Below are 22,424 nucleotides of genomic sequence, written 5' to 3' on the forward strand. Positions count from 1 at the left end.
TGAACATAAATCAGGGATTCTTCATCTTTATTTTTAGGAAAAAATGGCAAACAGAATTAAAATAAAACCCGGACGGTTGGTTAGTTGTTTGCATTAAATAAATTGAACGCACCAATCAGAACTCCACCCTGCAGCTAATCTTCTTCTTTACCATTTCAACTTGACGTAGATGAAATGGACGTAACCTAATTGTTTTTAATACCAAGGCGGCAAAGTGTCTGTTTCGTGGAGGATATATCTGTGCGCGAATTTTAAAAGTTATGTCTGTCAAGTCGACAAGAGAGGTAGATCCTATTAAAAATGAACGAACTGGAAATGTAAGAGAAGTAGGCGCTCACGCCATATGGAGTCTTTCATCATGCAAACCAGGCAAATGCGCTTTTACTATTTTATTGTAAAAATGTTTTTTTTGTTATTTTGTTAGCAGGTTTTGGAGTGGATCAATTGCGAGACGATCGAGCTGATACTTATTGGCAATCGGACGGTCAACTTCCTCATCTAGTCAACATTCAGTTTCAGAGAAAAACTACACTAAGTGATATTTATATTTACACAGATTACAAACTAGATGAAAGTTATACACCAAGTCGGATATCCATACGGGTTGGGACTCACTTTAATGATATACAGGAGATAGAAGTTGTGCCATTATCAGAACCATCAGGTATTCTTCATAACTTTATTTATAATTTTGTTGACACACTCTGTTTTATCTTAAGGTTGGGTCCATGTTCCAATACGAGATATTTATGACAAACCAATTCGAGTATTTATGATTCAAATTGCTGTCACCAGTAACCATCAGAATGGAAGAGACACACATCTGAGACAAATCAAAATTCACAGCCCGGTCGAAAACAATGTGAGCATTCCCTTTGAGAACATTAGACATTTTTCTACTGTTGAATTCAAACAACATGCAACTATCCGATAAAAACGCAGAAGTATTTAACTTGATGGTTTCCATGTATTCTTGTGACAATTTGTACAGAAGCAGGCAAATATTTATAATTATATTTTTAATGAATCATGAAAGATGACTAATAGAATTATAAATTTTATGCATTTTCTGTAAGTCTATATAAGGAAAACCATTTAGGTGCACGTTATATGCCTGGCAAATACATTTAATTAAAATGTTTTGTTTATATTATCCAAATTTAAAATGCTTCGTGTAAAAGCAAAATTTAGCAAAAAGAATCAAATACATTTTACTCCAAAAAATTACATCACTTTCTACTGGACTACCCAAAAAATTATTAGTGAACTTGCTTGCCCACTTACTATAAAAGAAGAAGAATTAATGAATGAAGAAGTTGGCGGGAAATATTTATAAGGTTAGTATTTTGATGAACGTGTACGAGAAAAAATTGAAAATATTTTCTCTTTGTAAAATATGGATACAAATGTAAGAAGAAGACGCTTACACAAAGCGATCGTCGATGTTCAAGCGAATATTTATAATCACGACGTATCGTTATACACACAGATTCCTTTATTAGAAATTTCTCTTTCCGAATTTGAAGAGTTGGCTTTAGATCGACTGCAGTTGCTCAGAATTATCGAGCAAGCTTCTTTAAAAGGACCAAAGATGTATAGTGAGGAATGGAAAAATACGATAAAAGAAGATCTGTTGAAGAATAATCTCAAAAAGTTTGTTCGATTACTAAACGGTTCAGGAGGACAGTCAACAAATGATATACAAGCCAGGAGGGCAGACTATATTTCTCACTTTATTTTACGTTTAACGTATTGTCGTAGTGAGGAGCTCAGAAGGTGGTTTTTAAATCGTGAGTTGGAATGGTTTCGCCTGCGATTTATGGTTCAAACACCTCAGTCAATTTTAAAATTTTTACGTTTAAACAAGCTGGAGTATATACCAATATCTCTGAGTGAAAAGGAAAGAATGCAAAACGAATTAATCGCTTCTATTCCTGGAATGAGTGATGTTTTATGTAACACTAGCGATTTTTATAAGGTCCCATTTATAGAAGTTATCCCTTTAGTCAAGAATAGAAGAGCATATTTAAAGCAAGGGTTTGTACATAATTAAAATAAGAAATCATGAATATTTAAAAAACCCCATTATCCTTTTTAGGTTTGCATATATTCCAATGTCAGATCTGGTGGTTTGTATTCAATCAAGATTTAGGGCATCTTTGAGTGAAAGCTTGAGTTACATTAATCATAAGTTGCCATTGATTGATGATGATAGGTTGACTGACCTTTTATATAATTTACATTTGACATATACGGGGAAAAATTACAATTACGAAGCTAATAACAAGGACGGCATTGATATGGACAATTTTGATAATATTTCAAGAAAACATTTTCCACTGTGTATGAGACATCTACATGAGACTCTAAGAGCCAATCATCATCTTAAACATCACAGTCGTTTGCAATATGGGCTTTTCATTAAGGGAATAGGTCAATAATTGTCATGCTCACTGCTCATTGTTCGTCAAACATGTTGTGCTTTTAGGTGTTTTGTATGAACAAGCTGTGGAATTCTGGCGACAAGAGTTTACCAAAATAATGGACTCCACAAAATTTGATAAAAGTTATCTTTACAATATCAATCATCAATATGGTAAAGTCGGAAATATGACCAACTATTCACCATTCAGTTGTATTAAAATCATTATGAATAATGTAGGTCCAGGAGAACATCATGGATGCCCATTTAAACATTGGGATGCTTCAGTTTTAAGGCAGAAATTAAATGAATATGGTGTACCATCGGAAGGTAAGTCTGATGGTTTTTAACAAAATAAAGAAATGACTTATGGCAAGTGTGATAATTACGTGTTCATAGTGTTTTTTTTTTAACAGACTATATATATGTTGTAGGTGTTAATTCAATAATCGAATTGGTTGGAAGTGAACATTATCAGATAGCTTGCACAAAATATTTTGAATGTATCCATGGTCAACCTGCCACCAACATCATAAATCATCCTAACCAATATTTTGAGGAAAGTACAAATTTGGCAAAGATAAGTCAACCTAAAACCTGAGAACCCAATTTGGACATATAAGAAATGAGCACTTCCCATAATACTATTCCTTTTAAATGTATATATTTTGTACATACATGTTTAATATTCTATTTAAATAAATAAATTAAATAACGCATCCCAATTTTTTTTTAACTATGAATGAATTTATTCAAAGTTTAGTTAACACTTCATTTAGCAGGAATAATAAATTTTCTTGTAAGAAACTGTTTTTCCCGAACAAAAATAAACAAAATATAGTTCAACATTTTTTTAATACTGAGGATTGCAATGTACATAAATATAATTTGAAAGTCTAAACGGTAGAATTGAATACATTTCATAATATTTTAGAAAAATATGACGCTTTTATATATCACTAGTGAATTGGGGAGATATGCTATTTGAATGGTACACTAAGAATACAAATCCCAGTGTGCTTCATCTATAAAATCATTGGTTAATTAAAAAAAAAAGATGCAAAAAGCATATTTGAGGTGTATTGTTGGGCTTTGCCGAATTAAGATCGGTTACCTCGTAATAACATTTCTCAACTTGCCCATATTTTTAATTTGGATGGTTAGGTCTCAAAACAAAAATATGCAATGTCAACCCTTAATTAGTAAGAACTGGGTATGAAACCTTAGGAAATATAGAAAACATAATTACATTTTATTAAAACTAGAAATACTGGATTTATATTCTATTAAAAATAACAAAACAGTACATAAGTGATTTAAAACAATCATGTAGTGGTAGACCACTACATACATGTAAGACACCCTGTTGTAATAGAAATAAAAAATAGTTGAAGAAATATGGTAACTTTAATCAGGTTTATACTAAGTACCTTAAATATTTATTGACGACATAGAAAATGGCACTGTTAGAAGGCAAGGCAGCTACCCATATTTAGAAGTAGATATTATTAAGAAATCAAAAGTAATATTTGTGACACTCCAAAAACATTGTGTCACAAACAAAAATTTGATTCCATTAAATTTATGCCTGGAAAATATTTACAACAGTATTTTCCTAAATAAATATTAAAAAGAACACAATTATTAATTGGTCCCTTAAACAAGCATCACAGCCTAAAAATGCAGGATCACTAGATTTAAATCAATCACTAAATTTAAGTGTCATTTTGTACGAAAACAACGGGTTAACCCACTGCTGCTAAAGGGTTAATATGCTGATTCCTCTGATTGGTTGTTCTGAAAAAAACATAGAAATGAGTAAGTGATTTTGTATATTTAATTAATGATCATAGCTAGGATCAGCCAGGATCCTCCACATTCAGTTAAAAATTACACCCACACAAAGAAACCAAATATTACTAAAAACTATTTCCATCATCCGCGAACATGTTTAGTTTCTGCAGAAAACCTTTAAACAGCAGAAATTTGGGACCACTTATTATTTTTGGTTATTTGTAGATGTGAGCAATATTCTCTGTGCATAGTGGTACTGGGGAAATTAATTAGGTGAAAACTATAAACTATCATTTTTATGAGATGATCGTAAAATTCAACACTTACACTGGGGAAATTGTAACTAGAGCTTGTTTTCGGAATGTACGCATGAACTTCTGCCTGATGGTCAAGCATATTCCTTTAAAATGTTTTTTGACACAAAAATCAAATTGCGAAATTTGCTTTTGTATAGAGTAAACTAAGTTTAAATTTGTTCTTTTTGCTTTCTTATCACCCCTATTGCATCTAGAAAAAAAAGCATATAATTAGCAATTATTCTCACAGAGCAACTTTTCCGCAGAAAAAAATTGCGTGGTTGTACAATTATGAAATGAAGCCAGTTTTTGTGTCTAGCTAAAATGATTGCACTTGTTATTTGCATCAAGAGAGGCCTTCTCTTAATAATGATAATAGCTAACGAAAACTGATTAAATTACCTAAATGCAGCGAAGCAGACGTTTTGAATATAGAAAATCACTATGCTATAACTGGCGCTAATGACACAACTATGCACAGAAAGTGAAGAAAAATGGGTTAGGAAAACTATAATTAAGCTAGCCAATGCAAATGAAGAGTAGTTATGTATGTAACCAGTTTGGAAAAGTCTCATCTTGGATGATAAGTAGATTTCTGTAAAACAAGTTCCTGGAAAAGGTATGATACTAAATACAAGTTTTGCCATCGCTGTAGAAGAGTTTCCTCAAGTAAAAATAATATTTTTTTTATATCAACATGGGTCCGATTCTGCTTTGTTTCGTAGCTCCAGAGTGTTAAACAATTCATATTTTTTTATTTACTCCAATTGTATCCAAAATGACTGTAACAAATGCAATAAAATCGGCAAACGTTCAACAGGCAGTAAACAGCCTTCTTAATTTTGCAATCAAAGAAAAGTCAGTGGCGCGCAGAATAAATTTGTAGTAAATCAAAAAAATAAAAATTTAACGTCCTGTAGCTACCAAATCAAGAAGCATTGGATCCATGTTGATATAAAAAAAGTATTATTTTTACGTGAGGGATCTCCCCTTAAGCGATGGCTCATGTTTTCTGAAACATCCTGTATAAATATTATTTGAAACGATAGTAGTGCCACTGTTTAAAGAAAATGAGTGAATACTAACAGTAGTGAGACGACATTCTCTGTACTAGAAATTTGTCTTAACCACAGCAAGTAAATGAAGTGCCCAATTAATTTCTCATAATTACATAGAATGATTGAATGATGATTAATTTTTGCTCCTAGGATTTATTATTAAATTTAAAATCAAAAGGAAGGAAAGGAAATTATTTATTATAAAAAATATTACAACGAAATCGAGGAGTTTTATCATACCTACCTAGATTTGATAGCCTCAAAAACTACAAACTTTTTAAGAGACTTTGAGTAGTAGCTGTATTGGAACAGTACTATGTAAACTTTATTAATATGCATGAATAGGCATTATTTTCCTTTAATTTTATCTTCTAATACCCTATACTATAATATTTATACCCTAAATTTTATTTTTGCTATTAAAAAAAAATCACAGAAGTCATTTATCATAAATAATAATAAGTAACTCACTCACTGACAATGAATGATCAATTCAAATAAACCAATAAACATACATACAACAATAAATAATTTTGAAAGTTTTAAAAGAAGTGTCAAAAAATACAGCAAACCAAACCAATCTGGAAGGTCTGTCAAACCTCTATATAGAATAACTACGAAATGGAAAAAGATCTATGGTAGAAGTAATAGTCGTTCCAATTTTTAATTAGTTAAATGGCGCACATGAGGGGAACGAATACCATTATTTCGCAAAAATAAATGATTATGTTGATTTTATATCTTGAAAAACAATTTTAAGAATGATTACGTTTTTTAATTTTTTCTCTTATCTTTGACAGTTTTATAATAAAATGTAGGTCACAAAACTAATTGATCAGTCTTAAGTCGACACTAAGTAAAGTACTAAAACGAATTACCGTACCCAATACTACTTGAATATCATTTTCCACTAATTATTATTAGATCAAATCATTAGAATATCAATTTTTTTAACATTTTCAAAGCAAAGCGACATTCCTAAAAATTTAATACTACATTTTCCTCACAAAATTATGTGAAATATTAGGAAACACACTGTACAAGACTTTGTTTAGTGAAGTTATACTAGTGATTTAGATTTTTTTACATTTTTCTTTCAGGAAAGAAAGTATTTTGACGTTTAAAATTCCAATTTGACTTTTAACGTAAGAGTATGTTCAAAGGGTGTTAAACAATACAAATTATTCCAATGAATTTGACAGTTAAAACAACAAAGAAAAATATTAAAAAATTTTTAATCCTTAAGTCAAATGTGAATATCTTCAGGCTTTCAAGAGCGATATAAGAGATTTTCTGTACTGAATTCTTATTTTGTTGCAGTTCGGAATTTCTATGAGCTACAATGTTTTGTTAGTGTATCGAGTGCTCTGGTCGAGAATGCGCAAAAGCAGAAGAAAGGGGCAGCATGTCAGAAAAAAGCAAAAATCTCCACACTCCAGATACCTGTAAATGGACGATGTGGATGTCGATCTCGACCAAGACACTAAAAACTTCTCACCTCTTCTATGCGCCCTGCGATCTGCAACGAGCGCCCTGGTTACCTCGTCGGGTGCTAAAACCGTTTGACTGACTCGATACAGAAGCCTGCGCGAAGAAAAAATTATTTTAAATTTGCAGCGTTATGACACAGAAAAGAATGCTAAATTTCTATTACCGCCAGGTTGAAAAGACCAAATAATAACAGCCATTTACCCTTATAAAAAACGAAATTTACTGCTTATAACTTTTTTGTCACCGGCTATATATAAAAACCGTTATTATAGGCACCGGACTTCTGAGCATTTTACCTTGGCAAGAGAGAAACAACGCAGGATAACAAAGTGCAAAGCCAATACGCGGGTCTTTGCATCGCCATCTGTATTGTCCAATAAGTGCTTGGCAAACCAAAACAGTTGACGCAGAAGGAATTATACAGTATAGAATAGACGTAAAACATCCCGATCGAAAGCACTATCGATAACACATGAATTATTGTCTGAAAAGAATCCTGATTAGTAGAAAAATCCATTGTTGGAAAAATACCAAATTTTACCCATGATCTAGTTTCTATAGCAACATGTAGCAGCATGACAAACATGCAGGCGGTCGTGGCTGCAGTTCCGAATTCAAACACATCCACATCGCTTCCGTTATAGGCCCCATAACAGATGAAATATACACACAGGCTTTGGTATAGAGAGTCGGCCATTGTCAACCAAAACGAATATGTCCTGTACACCCTGCCTAGTCGACCCCTTTTATATAGATATGGTTTCTCTAACAAGAGAGACTCGGGAGCATCTTGATCATACACTCCTACAAAATCATTAGTTATTATTATTAACATTTACGTAAAGGGTTGAAAGTGTAAGTTCGTTGCAAAAACTAAACTTTACTTACATCTTGTCATCAAATTCAAAGATTAAGGTGCTCCAGTTTATCAAAAATATAACTATATTAGGTACCAATTTTGGAAATACAGTAAATATACAGTGTTATTGTATTTTACATATTCTTTTTAATTGTTGCAACTTAGAATAATAAGAGCGCCAGAGGTTGCAGTGGTACTCCTATCTCCCCTCTGTTAATTAACTACCTCAATACTTTATTTACTAGCATTACGAGTGGTTCTGACTCTATTATTCTACTATAATGCAAGTAGTTTAAGCACAAATTATGAAATAAAGTGAGTTTTCATGTTACTACTTTTGCTCTGTGGACTATGAAAGGTTTTTGGTATTAACAAAATCACTAATAATTAGTTTGACTCAATGCTTGCAACTATTAGAAGGTAGATGACGCTGATAGTATGGTATGGGGAAAAATACAATCCTTCATATCTTAACGGTACATGCAAGCACACCTTGATCATATTGTGATTAAGTAAAATAACCAGATGCCCTCCATTTTGTTTGTTTCTTTTTGTTATTTTAGTTTAATATACCCCATCCTTTTGTTAGATAGCTTTATGGTGAACAATGTATTATGCATTGTAAGTGCTGTTTGGAATTGCCTGGGTAGTTATGGTAATATGGCCAATGATATTTAGAATTTGGTAGATTATAAAATTTGGATTCTTAAATCGAAGGTTGAACACGCCTTAAAGAGCCTCAAAAACAATAAAGCTCCAGGCATCGATCGCATAGCTGCAGAGACACTAATGTCAATAGAACAGCCAGAGGTTAATATTTTACATTTTATATGTAATCGTTTGGAAGACAGGAGCTTGGCCAGACGAATGGCGCGGCTCACTTTATATGCCACTGTATAAAAAGGGCATTTATTATGCACCGTCTCCAGGAAACTAGTGCAGAATTTGGATTGAAATTAAATCCCAACAAAACTATTGTCATGTCAAAAAACATTGCTGGGTTCAATGTGGTGAATAAGTACTTGTACTTGGGATCTTTAATTGACAATAGCGGTGCATATAAAGGTGAAACAAAGCGAAGAATTGCACTCGCTCGAACAGCCATAACTAAGCTAAGTAAGATCTGGAGGGATACAGCCATCCCTAAAAATACCAAAGTAAGATTGTTGAATTCACTTGTGTTCCCGATTGCCACTTCTGGAGCTGAAACCTGGACGATCAAGAATGAAACCTTTGAAATGTGGGCGTACTGACGGCTGTTACGGAAAACCCTGGACGGCCCACTGTACGAATGAGTCCGTTCTTCGAGAATTAAATATTCATCTAAATGTGTCAAAAAACGATAAATCCAAGCTTTCTAACATTCACTGGCCATATTGCAAGAAGAACGGACTCGCTGCAACTACTAATAGTAGAAGGAAAGGAAGACGCCTGCGCGGAAGGTCACCCAAAAGATGGATAGACCAAACCAAGGATCTTATCAGCCATAGCCTTCATGAAACCGTAATCATGGCCCAGAATACAACGGAATGCCACAATACCATAAGCACTGCTTCAAGAGCATCATAGTCACTAATCCCTTCTTAGGGAGATGGACTAAAGAGAATTGTGGAAATTGCAGTTATAATGGTTTGGGACTAGTAACTTATGTTTGTTGTGCAACCTAATAACCTAAATGGTTTTAGCATCAAGATGGCACTGAGATTCACTTATGAAATTCTATGATATCTATAATTACCGAATATCCCGTTTCCAAATTTGTCAATGTCACATTACAAAGTGTTATATTTTCATAAGTATATTAAGTATAGAAAACATGTTACCTATTGCGATGGGTGGTAGCGAAGTAAAAAGCAAATTGTATAGCATAAGGTACATTTGGTCAATCATCACCATTCCAGAAAATCCACAGAAAAACTGATACCAAAACATTAGGAACACAAATGTCTAAAAGAGGTAACAATTTACAAGCTAAAATTTCCATTGAATATTTTAAACAAACCGCGTTTTTATAAAAGAAATACAGCACCATCCTTGACAGTCTATCATAACTCCAATGTCCGTGAACCAACAAAAATCTTTCTAAATACTTAAACCGGGAGAGGGCGAAATCGGCTGCCATCACTGCTTGCATACCTTCTTGACCTGAAATACCTAAACAATATGCAATAATATATAATCTAAGCAGATCAGATCATTTGCCAATTTACCTATCCCTACATCGGCTGTCTGTATCATGGAAACGTCGTTTGCACCATCACCAATTGCTAGTGTCCTCATTTTCATCTCTTCTTTTACCACTTTAACTATGTAAGCTTTTTGCAAGGGCGTAGCTCTGCAGCATAACACTGAATTGCAATAAGTGGTCAGCTTCAAAAACGGGACAGTGAGATTTGATCTTCTATCCAGAATGTATGTTAGTGTTTTACCGTCAACAACTAAAGCTCTACTGTTATTTTTTGCAGGTGCTTGTAAATACCTCCGTCGACCGATAACTGTCGAAGACGTAGCGCCAATGTCATACGCGCTATTTTCTGATATCACCTGAGCTTCTTTAAGTTGTCTTTCTACTTCAGCTAAATAACAATGGATTGTGCTTTCGGCGCTTTCTTTAGATCGCGCCATGATCTTCAGTAATTCCATTTGGGGTGAAAATAATTTTGCCGAATAAGCGATATTGAGGGCGGTTTCAGGTTTATCACCTGTCAGAACCCACACTACTATACCGGCCGAAATTAAGGCGGAAAGAGTTTCGGGTACACCTTCCTGTAGCCGATCTTCAATTCCTGAAAATTTTGACTGCATGAACCACGAAATTCTTTTGAATAGGATGGAACAATACGGAAGCTCTGAACTGGTTTAGATCGTTCTTAACAAATCGTAGGCAGTATGTTGAAATAAGGCAGGAAAAAGGCAACTTATGTTAAATTAAAAAATCCAATAGATCCAATCGATAGAGGCGTACCGCAAGATTGCTTGGCCCTGTTTTATTTATCCTTTTTAGCAATGAACTTTCTGCTCATCTGGGTTTATCAGGGTTCAAGTTTAATCTCTGTGATCAAATAAATAAATTGAGAACTTGTACTGCTAAATAGCTGGTTTAACACCAACGACCTCTTTTTGCATGTCCAAAAAACAAGTGTACTGATATTCAAATGCTCACAAAATAAAAACAAAACTTTTCTGTCAATCTCCACTCGACCAGGGAGGCCGTTGAAATAAAAAAGCACGTTAAATTTTTGGGACTAGAACTCGACGAAACCCTGTCTTGAGAAACTCTATAGCAATTACTTTCTTCAAAGCTGCACACTTATTGTTTCATAATAAAAAATTTAAAAACTGTTTTGGATGGGAAATGCATGGTAAATTTCTACTATGCTCACATCCATTCGAGATTACTCTATGTTATTCCTTTTGCGACATCTGTTTACAAATCCCAAAAGAAAGAACTAAGGTGTATCGCTGGAGCGTCGCTGAATAGTTCGTGCATGCTTCTCTTCAGGGAGTTTAAAAAGCCAAAAAGCAGTAGTAATATAAACATTTTTAAATCCAAAAACTAAAATTTTTTCTCCTACAAAACTGTTTTAATAATTTAAAGAATTATTTTACTTATTAATGTTTTTTATCACTGTATTGTTGTTTTTCATGTGACCTATATTGTGTACCTAATTTTGACTTACTTGACGAAATCCATAATGTGGTTTTATGTGCCATTATCAAATTGTTTCAATTATCAAATGTATCATCACTCAAAATAAGCAAATATTATATTATGGATTTTGACGAATGAGTATTGTGATTAATTTAATATACAGGTGCAACTTACCAGTAGCTCCCAAGAGGGTCATTTTGCATTCAATACTTGAATAGCTATCTCTCAGTCTTCTATCCATGTTATCAGCAGCCAACTCGACTTCCTGATGTTGCCTCCACCATTCGCTATACTCATATTGAGTCAAAACCCTTTTAGCCATAACTAACACCCTTAATCCCTCTCTCGCGTAGCCGTTTAAGTGTTGTTGTGTCTTATTCACAATTCGTTTTTGCTCGGAGTCATCTTCCGCAGGCACCAAACAAGGAATCATACTCGTATCGGCGCCTTTGCAGTAGAGAATAATTTCCTTCGTGATCGGATGACGTACGATGATAGACATACGTTTACGAGTTGAATCGAATGGTAAAATGTGCAATATATTGAAGACGAGTTTGCCTTCTTTTGGAATGTCAACGATTACTTCTGTAGGTGTTCTCTTCAGAAGCCTACATCGGTAAATATAAGCCGCGTCCACTAAAGCTAATTCGTCTGGACTCTCTGCTTCGTAAATTGGTTTTAAATCGCATGGTGACGGCGTAGCGGACTGATTTAGTGTAGCTTTTTGTTCGTCTGTTAGATTGGTATTGCTTCCATTGCGTTTCGCCAAAAAACTGATACTAGGTATGTTCAATAATCTCGGACGCGATTTAGAACTATTTTGACTTTGTATCGAATCGACCGGTGAGCTTTGTATCGAATCTATCGGCGGCAGTGTAGAAACATGACCTCTTTGAATGTCCGTTGAATATGGTGATGGTAAAGGTGGTGATGGTGTTACTGATCTCGATTCGTCTAGCCGCGTGTATTTATCATTTAACTTTGCGGATTTAGCGGTGATCAGTTCGTTGGTGTTCACACTACCTTCACCATCAGCAAGTAGGTTAGGAACTGGTTCAATTATCCCTAAAACGATGGTGACCTAAATTTCAATTGCTCGAGTAAACACGCAAGGAAATGTGGACACCTCGTAAATACAACATTCTGTAAAACCAATCAAGTTATAACAGGAACATTATTGTGTGAAAAAGTACTATGAGTACCAAAACGTCAAGATAACATTAAACAGGAAACATTTTGAAAATCTAGGGTAATTTTGGCAGATATTTTTATTAATTGGGGCTAGGAATATAATATGGTAGGAACTAATTCACTTCGATCGCTAGAGGGCGTAGCTGCTTTGGCTCTACATTAAATTTGACTAGCAAGTTAATAGTACTTATAGCGGTGCCCCCAGAGTAACTTCTATTGCCATGATGGAAACTAGAACTTGTTTTATTGAATAAACTGTAAAAATAGCCATAAAATAGCGAAGCTAGCGGAGCACAATTGAACTTCGTAATAAAAATGTTAAACATTAGACTCTGTATCAACTAGCGGACACACATAATTATTATGAATGAAATTAAAAAAAAAAAACTTTATATATTTGTCAATGGCATCCGTGATCACGCAACAATAATTCGCAAATATACATATCATTGATAAATAACTTTCTTTATCAAAATTATCTTATAACTTGATTTTTCATAACGCTGTAGTTATTTAATACACTTTTAAGGTACACTCTAACTCGTTTGTTACTTGCAAGATAATGTCATTTCAAAAGTTTTGTGAGTAACAATTCATTCCTTTGTGTATTGTAGCCATTTGCTTGTATTTGGTATAATTACAATTTATAAGTATGCATATACTGCGTGCAACAAACTGAGATAATTATTTATACTTTATTATGGATAAAATAATATACAAAATAATAAAAATGAATTTTCATTTATGTTTTAGAAAAATACACTTACCACTGGCATTCATCGTGTCAAAGTGAGGATGGTGGGAACAGACCACTGTATTGCACAACGCCAACAGCAATAAAAATTCTTGTATTCTGGCACTGTGCAGGGTTTTATTGCTAAATATATGCTCAGGTAAATTGTTTCCTTCTAGACATAAATCGCTCCATAGCGTGGGATTCACTACCACACTCAAGTTTGTTAGCCTGCCTGAAACGAGACATTTCGGTTGAAAATTCTTTATACCGACAAGCTGACCGAAAATCCTACCGTTTCGTCCTTCATTAGCCAATTGCGGATGTCCGTAATCGACACCCGCTATTGCGCATCGCCGAAATATCATCCTATTTTCAGTCAAAGTTCCGGTCTTGTCCGAAAATATGTATTGTATCTGTCCCAGTTCTTCTGTTATATTTAAAGCTCGACATTCGGTTCTTTTATCCATCAGAGGATCATACAAATCCGCATTGTGGTGGATATGGTACACTTGTATTATTTTACATAACTCCAATGTTACATATAACGACAACGGAATCATAATCTGCAAGATACATTACATTACAACATACACATTTTTCTTCGGGAAAGGCAGTCTGCTTAACACTTACTTGTAAAACTATAATATACGTCCAAAATGCTAAAAACGCTTCAGTGCTTTCCGAATTGTCTTTGAAAGGCGTCGTTAAATTAGAATATGTGTGCAGCCACAGATTGCAGCCGACTGCTCCTATGACGCACAACAAAATCAAAATCAAAACGCACCAGAGCACGTCCTGATTCATTTGCTTTTCTAAAGTTGACCTCTTGTAGCGTGGTCCGCCGTTATTTAACAAAGCTTTAGTTTCGTGTCCTGCAATTGTTTTATATAGCAACACAGCGACATTGTGCGGGCACGTAATGCAATAAATAACCTGCGTAGACGACGATTCCTTCGATGAAATCCGTATTTTTAAGCAAACATTCCCTGAGCAGTAAGTTGTCGGTACCGACGGGAACCCTAGCACCGGAAGGATGAACTATGGCCCCGTGAAACCTGTAGATTTTCGTTGTTGGCGCCTCGACTTCGATTGTGCTACGAAATTTACTCGGTTCAAAGACGTGTTGCTGAAACGTCAAAATTAAGGGATAAAATCCAATTTTTTTAAATATATTTCAATACCACGTATAAATTCTACAGACAGGTATATAATTGTTAAAAAAAAAAATTGCCAGTTTTGGCATTAAAATTCGTATTTATAATATAATACAATATAAAAATTGCAACTTATTGTGACAAGCGAACCGAATGGACTGAGGCCGCCCTGTCTGCGTTCAAAGCATATAGGTACACTGCGGGCCAAATTAAACCACCCACTGTACGATCTAGAAACCCATAGGATATACGAAAAAAAGTTTCGTACAAAAGTTTCCTGAAGATTTAAAATATTAGTAATAATAATAATAATAAAAATATCATTTTATTTTCTACAGGTAACATGACCCAATTACAGGAAATACTAAATATAAATCATCCAATATATATACCAGGAGACGTAGAAACTAATCGTAAATCTACTAATCTTATAAATAAAAAAAAAAGAAGGAAAGAATGAGAAAGAAAAGGATAAGACTTATCGGTACGGATAATCCGACGCCAATCGAAATTGCAGAAGTATGGCCTGGAGACCATTATAATATAAATCGCAGTACGGTGACAGTTTGTTGAAGGTAGCAGACATATTGTAAATAGGGTTTTAAAAATGGATATTGGACCTGGGTAACTGCGGTAAGAAAGTTGATTGATGTCTCCCTTCCAGCCGCGGCACATGAAAGCGTAATTGTAACTTACAGAGAAATGAAACAGATTGCAAGTCTCTGCGCAAGCTCAGAGGCAGTATAGCGAACCTTCTTAGCAGAAGATCATGATCAACTAACCTCTCAAGATATTCTTTTATATATTATTTAATATATAAATATATATTATTATAATTTTGTTGATACAGGGTGTCCCAAAAGTGTCCCCTCCGACATCAATTTTGTTATTTTAAATGGAACACCCCTATATATTGACATTTTTGGAAACCTTGGTTAAAATAAAGGTCATTTTGTTAAAAAATTCTTATTCGAATTTTGCATAGTTTAGACAGAAATTGAGGTAATGTGTTTTTTTTTTATATTTTGATTGCCCCATATAAAATTGTGTTGTGACGGTAGTGATCCAGGTATTGCAACAAAAATTTAACCACAGACTAAAGAGATGATGCACTACTTAATCAGTTTGACAGATGCCCCTCAGCTTATACAGGATGTCCCAAATAGGTGGTGCCGTTTTGACGAATTAATTTAACAAAATATCATTTTCAAATTTTCAAATATTTTTATCCAGATATCAATTCTAGGATAAAAAATAAAGTAAGTTTGTAATTTATCTTAAATTTAAATTTTTATTACTTTTTGAGATATTCGAGGTTTAAGATGACACCCTTATTGAATTTAAAGCTGCCCACATTAGGTCACTTGTTGGCAATATTAGCTATTTTTTAAATACACGATCCTACTTCTTTTAAAGATATAATACTCCCGATATACGAATAAAACCTATTGCTAACAATATAGATTTAATAAAACTTCAGAATTCATATTTAAAGAAACATTTAATAGTTAATTAACTAGCTATTGTTCGTTAATTCGGTCCATAAAGTTTCGTTAAAAACGTTCCTCTTAAAATGCTCGCTTCATCTAGCATCAAAACAAAAAAGAAATATCAAAATATTTAAAAATATAGTTGGCTATGACATTACTTTTTTTTTTAACGCATTAAGGTATAAACAAACTTTGACATTTCTGTTTGTTATTGTTGTTTTTCATATTTCTAATTAAAAACTTCATAGTTGTCAAGTTTTTTGTTAGTATATATTTTATTTGTATTTTAAATAAGTTATAGTTTTTTGGTTAACCTATAAACTTTAAGTATTTATTTTTGTTATTAAGTATTTTCAATCAAGCTAGATAATTAACTATTAAATGTTTCTTTAAATATGAATTCTGAAGTTTTATTAAATCTGTTAAAGTGTGCAGTAAAGAGAGTCGATTTTTCTCAAAATCTCCAGGTAATAATGGACACCCTGTATTGTTAGCAATAGATTTTATTCGTATATCTGGAGTATTATATCTTTAAAAGAAGTAGTATCATATATTTGCCATTTAAAAAATACCTAATATCGCCAAAAAGTGACCTAATGTGGGCAGCTTTAAATTCAACAAGAATTTATACGGGTGTTATCTTAAACCTCGAATATCTCAGAAAGTAAGAAAAATTTAAATATAAGATAAATTACAAATTTACCTTATTTTTTATCCTAGAATTGACATCTGAGTAAAAATATAAGGTGTTCCCTCTTGAGACTTTGTTAATTGAATTCGCCAAAAGGGCTCCACCTATGTGGAACACCCTGTATAAGCTGAGTCGCATCTGTCAATCTGATTGAGTAGTGCATCATCTCCTTAGTCTGTGGTTACATTTTCGTTGCAATACCTGGATCAGTAGCATCACAACACAATTTTATAAGGGGCAATCAAAATATGAAAAAAAAAAACACATGATCTCAATTTCTGCCTAAACCATGCAAAATTCGAATAGGTTTTTTTAACAAAATGACCTTTATTTTAACCCAGGATTCCAAAAATGTCGATATATACAGGTTGTTCCATTTAAAATAACAAAGTTGATGTCGGAGGGGACACTTTTGGGACACCCTGTCTCACCAAATTATAATAATTTAAATCTTCAGGAGAGTCCAAGGAACTTTTGTAAGAAACTTTTTTTCGTATCTGCTATGGGTTTCCAGATCGTATAGTCGTTTTATTTGGCACACGGTGTACTAATGCTCATAGTACGGGAACTTATGAATCAAATATGAAATACAAAATTTCAGATTTTATCCATTCCATCCATCCATTTTATCCATTTCACATTCAAACTTGTACTTCCGATGTGTGAAATTAAAGAGCAGGCCCCTTGCGTGAACTTGATAAAAATTATTTTTCTAAAAAAAATGTTGCTAATAAAATGGGAACTTAAAGATCACACAGAGCATTTTAAATATGACGTCACACGAAAACGTTTGTGACTTCACGATATATTGTCAGCCGATGGGAATTATTAAACTATCGTAAACTCTTTTATCTATGGATTCCGTGGTATTGTTGGTTATATTTAATGCATATTTAAGATTGTGGGACTTTATTGCACCTTATATGATACTTTATATAAGTTGCCGTTGACGGTCGCGTCGCATCGCGTCGCAGTCGATTTTGACAATTTTCGCGGACGTCGATTCAAGCTTCAAATGTGTGTAAAATTATTCTGTGTATTTAAAAAATATTTGGCAGGTGTGTTCTTAATCTACTAATAAACATTTATAGTAAATAAAAACCATCAATGGAAGTAGCCTATTCGAGGATCACTAAAAGAATGATAAAACAGATATTAATTGGGAATAAATAATAATAGTCCAGAGGGTACGATAGTAAAGTAGATTTACTTGTAAAAATTATTAATTCAATACGATTTTTGACTTTTTCTAAGGCAAATTTCTGCTTCTTTCATTCTTTCTGCTGAAAGTCTAAAGTCTTGCTTACCTTCTCTAAAAACCCTCTGGCTACCTGGCGTTGTTTTAAATTTGTTTCGCCATCCAGATGGCCCGTGTCGATGTAACAAAGTCCACTTACGTCACTCGAACGTAACAACAAAATGTCGGCAGGTACTACTTCGTTGTTTGATAAATGAATGAGATCCCCAACCCTAACGTCCTTCCATAGAACTTTTCTATATCTTGCAGCTTCGCTGAAACAAAAACGAATTCGTTAATACTGTTTAGCACTTTTCCGTATGATAATTTTCGTTAGCAAAAGTTGCTTTTCCGAATGATTTATTAGATTAATGAATCTGGTATCTAAAACCCGCCGTTTAATTTTTCTTTCCAAAATGTTTGTAATTTTGGTATGCTTGCATCTTACAACTGGTGAGTAGAATGACTTCTCTACACGATATATTATTAATGGAAAATAAGCATTTTTTTTTTAAAGAAATTTCCACAGGCTGCTGTAATACTTTTTATAAAATAGCTAATTCGGCAATAATCCTGTTGGCTTATTCAGAGCTTGCCGACGCAGGAGGAATTCAGAAGTTTTATAAAAAGGAAAATAAGTTCTATAGAACACCCAATTGAAATTTCTTTAAAAAATATGCAGCAGTAGACACAGTGTTTCAAAACAAACGCGAATAACTTAATGGATACTTTATTACATATTATAAGTACATATACATTATACATGTATATTATACATTATAAAAAAACACAGTTTCTGCCTATTTTATCAGTTTTTTAAATTTGACTACTTCCTAATAACTAAGTTTAAGGAGTAAATTACGTAACGACATGGGAAAAACAATTTGATAGCCAAATTTACTTAGAAATTCATTTTTTGTTCTAAAAAATTGTTCCGTTGTCGAAAAAAAATGTTGTTCTTAAAATTTAGTTAGGAAGAATGATTCCCTCCTACTCATTCGAAAAAAGTGAAAAATAGGCAAAAAATATGTTTCTTTCAATATCTTCATAATATTTTATTGCTCCATCCCTTTTCTTTTTTAAGATAGAAAACTAGCCAAAACTTTATATTTATAGTGCGATATCTAGCTAAAGGTTGACTTTTGTCCCAACGTTTATATATACAAAACTACCCCGTATTTTAGACAAAGAATCATCGCTTTGATTTTTTTCGATTTTATTTTGAAAAACAGCTACGACGTTTATATTAGGCATGTCGCTACAATTTGAATGGCGAAAAGCGGTGGAATGTTTAATTACACACTTCCATTTTATTTATAATCATTCCCGTACGCTTTATGGGCGAAAAAAACTTTCGATTAGAAATTGACCACCTTATTGAGAAGTGTCAATAAGCATTTATTTTTAAGTTGAAACATACGTGCCTGCTATTTTTAACAGACAAAAGCGAATAGTAAACAATTTGTAGCGCAATTAAAATTGTTACAGCAATTACTGAGGTCCTTCACTCTCTTAGATGTATGTTTGCGGTAGCAATAATAAATGAGAGCCGAATTGTCTACTGGAAAATGTTACGTATAAAAACAATGTTTAATCTCGACTACATATCTTTATAATGGCGTTTACACATATTCGTTTAGTATCTACACGCTACTGCTGCGACTAACGTTCACCCTAACTTTTATACTCACAAAATATTTTTGTAATTTACATAGTATATTGTGCAACAAGTGCGGTAAACGGCATTTGACTCACGAGTTTATTTGACACGAGCGGAGCCAGTGTTTAATAAACGAGTGACTTAAAAAGTTTACCGAACGTGTTGCCTACTATACTTTTTCTACGACCGTTAGTTTTTGGCTACATTTTCGAAAAACAACACGAATACGTTGACTGACATGACCGTCAGAATTGACAAACGTGAAAATTCAAAGTGTGGGAAATATCTCCGAACACATCCGACTGCTCCCAAACCCGTGCGGTAAAATCTCGGAAACGTTCGAAGTGGCTCGGATTCGTGGGAAACGAAACTGACGTGGTAAAGCGACGCTTCCCGCACGCTAGATCAGTGGGTAATTAGGTATTTTACAGACGGGAGTAGAAAAAAATAAATAGCTTGTTAAAGCAAAAAACAATAAATATGCGTCAGAGTTTGTAATTAAATAATTAAAGTTCATTCACCTACATTTTTTTTGTATAGTTTTTTGTATGTTTTTAAAGAACTAAACGTAATACATGTTTACGATTATATTGTTCTAATGAGCGGAGACCTCTAATAATCGGACAAAACTAGAGGAACTTACTAACTATGGCTTGAATAGTCCATTGGTTCGTTTGCAAAGACTGTTTAATTCCCGTGATTGAGAAGTTTTTGGTAGTGTAACAAATTGTAAAAATAGTTTTAAGCATGTTCGACCTAGTTTAGTTAGTTACGTATCAGCAATTTATCCATTTCACAAAATCTTACATCGCCAATGGAAAACATTCGTTTTGTGTAACTCAATCTCATGGTCCGACATAGATGCGGAACGCATGAACCTTCTCACCAAAATGTAAATGACATGAAACCGTTAAGGAAGGAAAAAACGACGAATCGTGTATGCAAATTTCATAAAACGGGGCCACCAGTCGTTTCTCAGACCTAATTCGCAACCACACGACCTCAGACAATAATCGTTATTCGTGGTTTTCTATGGCATGCGATTAATTCCCCGCAGAGCATTATTTATTATACGTCGACGGGTTTTCACAGCCGCAACGCGTATATCTTTCTAGCCATAATAATTAACAAATTCCACTTACACAGATTAGGGCATTATGTAATTAGTTGACATCCTGTTAAAACAAAACGATATAATGTTGTACAAAAAAGTAGGAGCTTCGAAGTCTATCTCACTTTCTGTAGCGATTTTGAAGCAAGGATTTGATTTTGGTAATTAAATGTGTACCTATTATAATAATCGACAGGTATTGCGTATCACTGTGGTAGGTTTCCACTATACTTGACTATTGCCAGGCTAATCTTTGTTTAGCCGAGTCGCCCGCTGAATATTTTCATAAATTGGAAGTTTCAGTCGGAAAACTTGTCTACTAAATAATAAAAAATAAAATTTCTTCTCCCTACTCTAAAATACAAGCACCCAGCGTCACTTTAGAACGTCAGCTTAAAAAAACTTAAACAGTTAGTAATATTAAATCAACCAGTTCGACAATTTTTTCGATTACCCATGCAGAAACATTTTACTTTTCGGGTCCTGAACAGTGATTAAATTTATTATAGTTTTTTGAAGCGCATATTTGTAGATAAAACCCCATTCAACTGATTATGCGTGTTAATGCTCTCGATAATAACGAAGTGTAACTTTTTAAATATTGACTATATTCACATAAGCACAGCATTGGATCGAACCCTGTATTAACAATATGAAAAATTCATGTAAACACAAAATTTGCGGCTGTAGTTAAAACAAAAAGCCGTGTTCCTGCGTTGCCGTGTTTTGCGAGGACGATTTGTGATAATAATGACTTTTTTTTTGAATAATTGCAAATAACCATTGAGTTTATAAAATTTTTCATAAGCTACTGTAATACTTGTCACAAAACTTCTGGGTTCCTCCTGCGTCGGTTTTTGTTGAGTCAAACTTGTTTCATTTAACGTCTGAAGAAGCCAACAGGACGATTGGGGAAACGTTAGCAAGTTTGACTCAACAAAAACCGACGCAGGAGGAACCCAGAAGTTTTGTGAAAAATTTATAAAACTGAAGAAATTAATTTTTTTAAATGCTAATCTTCCCCTTGCATCTTTATGTAGTGTTTAAATATTTCCAAAAATTGCGGTTTCACCCAACATTAACAACTTTTACATTCAATCAATCGGAGTGGATCACCACCACTTTTATTGTAATTTTAATGTTGTCATTATTTGATTTGATTTTCATTTTTTCTAGGAATTTCGCAAATCACAGTATAGTTTAGTGTGTAATTCTTAATTGTGATTTATTTATATCAAGTTCTCAAAAACTGAGAAATTCTGTAACTAGAGTGGTCGTTCTATCCTTTTATTAGGCACATTATCATACGGTATTGTCGCTTGGGATGGCAGTGTGCACATTGGGGAGGTAATGAATACCCAAAAAAATTTGCAGAACTTTTAAGCCTATTAAAATGTATCAGACTTATCACCTACGAAAGTCAATTTAAGTATTCACTAAAAAAATAATTAAAGAGTGAAACAAGTTTTCCAGAACAACTGGGAGAATGGGTGAATGATTGCTGATGGAGTGTACAAATGGTGCGAGTGAAGGAAATTTTATATTTTGTCGTATTATGTATTATTTCTGTCTTGTATTTATT

General features: G+C 33.6%; 3 protein-coding genes across 6 annotated transcripts in view; 2 read left to right on the top strand and 1 right to left on the bottom strand.

Moving 5' to 3' along the window:
* Window positions 1-190: 190 nt before the first annotated feature.
* LOC132704536 (anaphase-promoting complex subunit 10) lies at window positions 191-934 on the top strand. The gene is made up of 3 exons (XM_060674584.1): window positions 191-369; window positions 428-664; window positions 720-934. The coding sequence occupies exons 1-3, from the start codon at window positions 261-263 to the stop codon at window positions 932-934; spliced, it is 561 nt and encodes a 186-aa protein (XP_060530567.1). The 5' UTR covers window positions 191-260.
* Window positions 935-1,334: 400 nt separating this feature from the next.
* On the top strand, window positions 1,335-3,135 carry LOC132704535 (DNA primase large subunit). Its single transcript, XM_060674582.1, has 4 exons — window positions 1,335-2,037; window positions 2,099-2,433; window positions 2,489-2,752; window positions 2,857-3,135. Exons 1-4 carry the CDS (start codon window positions 1,397-1,399, stop codon window positions 3,021-3,023), a joined length of 1,407 nt encoding a protein of 468 aa, XP_060530565.1. The 5' UTR covers window positions 1,335-1,396; the 3' UTR covers window positions 3,024-3,135.
* Window positions 3,136-3,268: 133 nt separating this feature from the next.
* The window catches only part of LOC132704534 (phospholipid-transporting ATPase VD), a 47,428-nt gene continuing 28,272 nt past the window's right edge, over window positions 3,269-22,424 (bottom strand). The window contains exons 4-17 of one of the 4 annotated variants that reach the window (XM_060674578.1): window positions 18,142-18,346; window positions 14,433-14,625; window positions 14,130-14,371; window positions 13,792-14,062; window positions 13,531-13,731; window positions 11,747-12,637; window positions 10,131-10,706; window positions 9,923-10,074; window positions 9,744-9,867; window positions 7,603-7,865; window positions 7,358-7,545; window positions 7,014-7,154; window positions 4,544-4,723; window positions 3,269-4,219 (exon numbers count right to left, since the gene is read on the bottom strand). In XM_060674578.1, coding sequence (XP_060530561.1) covers window positions 4,168-4,219; window positions 4,544-4,723; window positions 7,014-7,154; window positions 7,358-7,545; window positions 7,603-7,865; window positions 9,744-9,867; window positions 9,923-10,074; window positions 10,131-10,706; window positions 11,747-12,637; window positions 13,531-13,731; window positions 13,792-14,062; window positions 14,130-14,371; window positions 14,433-14,625; window positions 18,142-18,346 — 3,679 coding nt within the window. In that variant the 3' untranslated portion in view covers window positions 3,269-4,167. Of the gene's footprint in view, window positions 4,220-4,543; window positions 4,724-7,013; window positions 7,155-7,357; window positions 7,546-7,602; window positions 7,866-9,743; window positions 9,868-9,922; window positions 10,075-10,130; window positions 10,707-11,746; window positions 12,638-13,530; window positions 13,732-13,791; window positions 14,063-14,129; window positions 14,372-14,432; window positions 14,626-18,141; window positions 18,347-22,424 lie in introns of those variants that run through there. The other 3 variants (XM_060674581.1, XM_060674579.1, XM_060674580.1) reach the window with 3 other exon arrangements.

The sequence above is a fragment of the Cylas formicarius genome, unplaced genomic scaffold (assembly GCF_029955315.1).
Source record: "Cylas formicarius isolate icCylForm1 unplaced genomic scaffold, icCylForm1.1 PGA_scaffold_7__23_contigs__length_41026272, whole genome shotgun sequence".
Lineage (NCBI taxonomy): Eukaryota > Metazoa > Arthropoda > Insecta > Coleoptera > Brentidae > Cylas > Cylas formicarius.

Bases quoted from the DNA above. Each gene is read 5' to 3' on its own strand.
- LOC132704536 (XM_060674584.1), top strand. From the start codon at position 261: ATGTCTGTCAAGTCGACAAGAGAGGTAGATCCTATTAAAAATGAACGA. The intron at 370-427 runs GCAAATGCGCTT...TTTTGTTAGCAG, and splicing joins TCTTTCATCATGCAAACCAG to GTTTTGGAGTGGATCAATTG. The intron at 665-719 runs GTATTCTTCATA...TTTTATCTTAAG, and splicing joins GCCATTATCAGAACCATCAG to GTTGGGTCCATGTTCCAATA.
- LOC132704535 (XM_060674582.1), top strand. From the start codon at position 1,397: ATGGATACAAATGTAAGAAGAAGACGCTTACACAAAGCGATCGTCGAT. The intron at 2,434-2,488 runs GTCAATAATTGT...TTGTGCTTTTAG, and splicing joins GCTTTTCATTAAGGGAATAG to GTGTTTTGTATGAACAAGCT. The intron at 2,753-2,856 runs GTAAGTCTGATG...TATATGTTGTAG, and splicing joins ATATGGTGTACCATCGGAAG to GTGTTAATTCAATAATCGAA.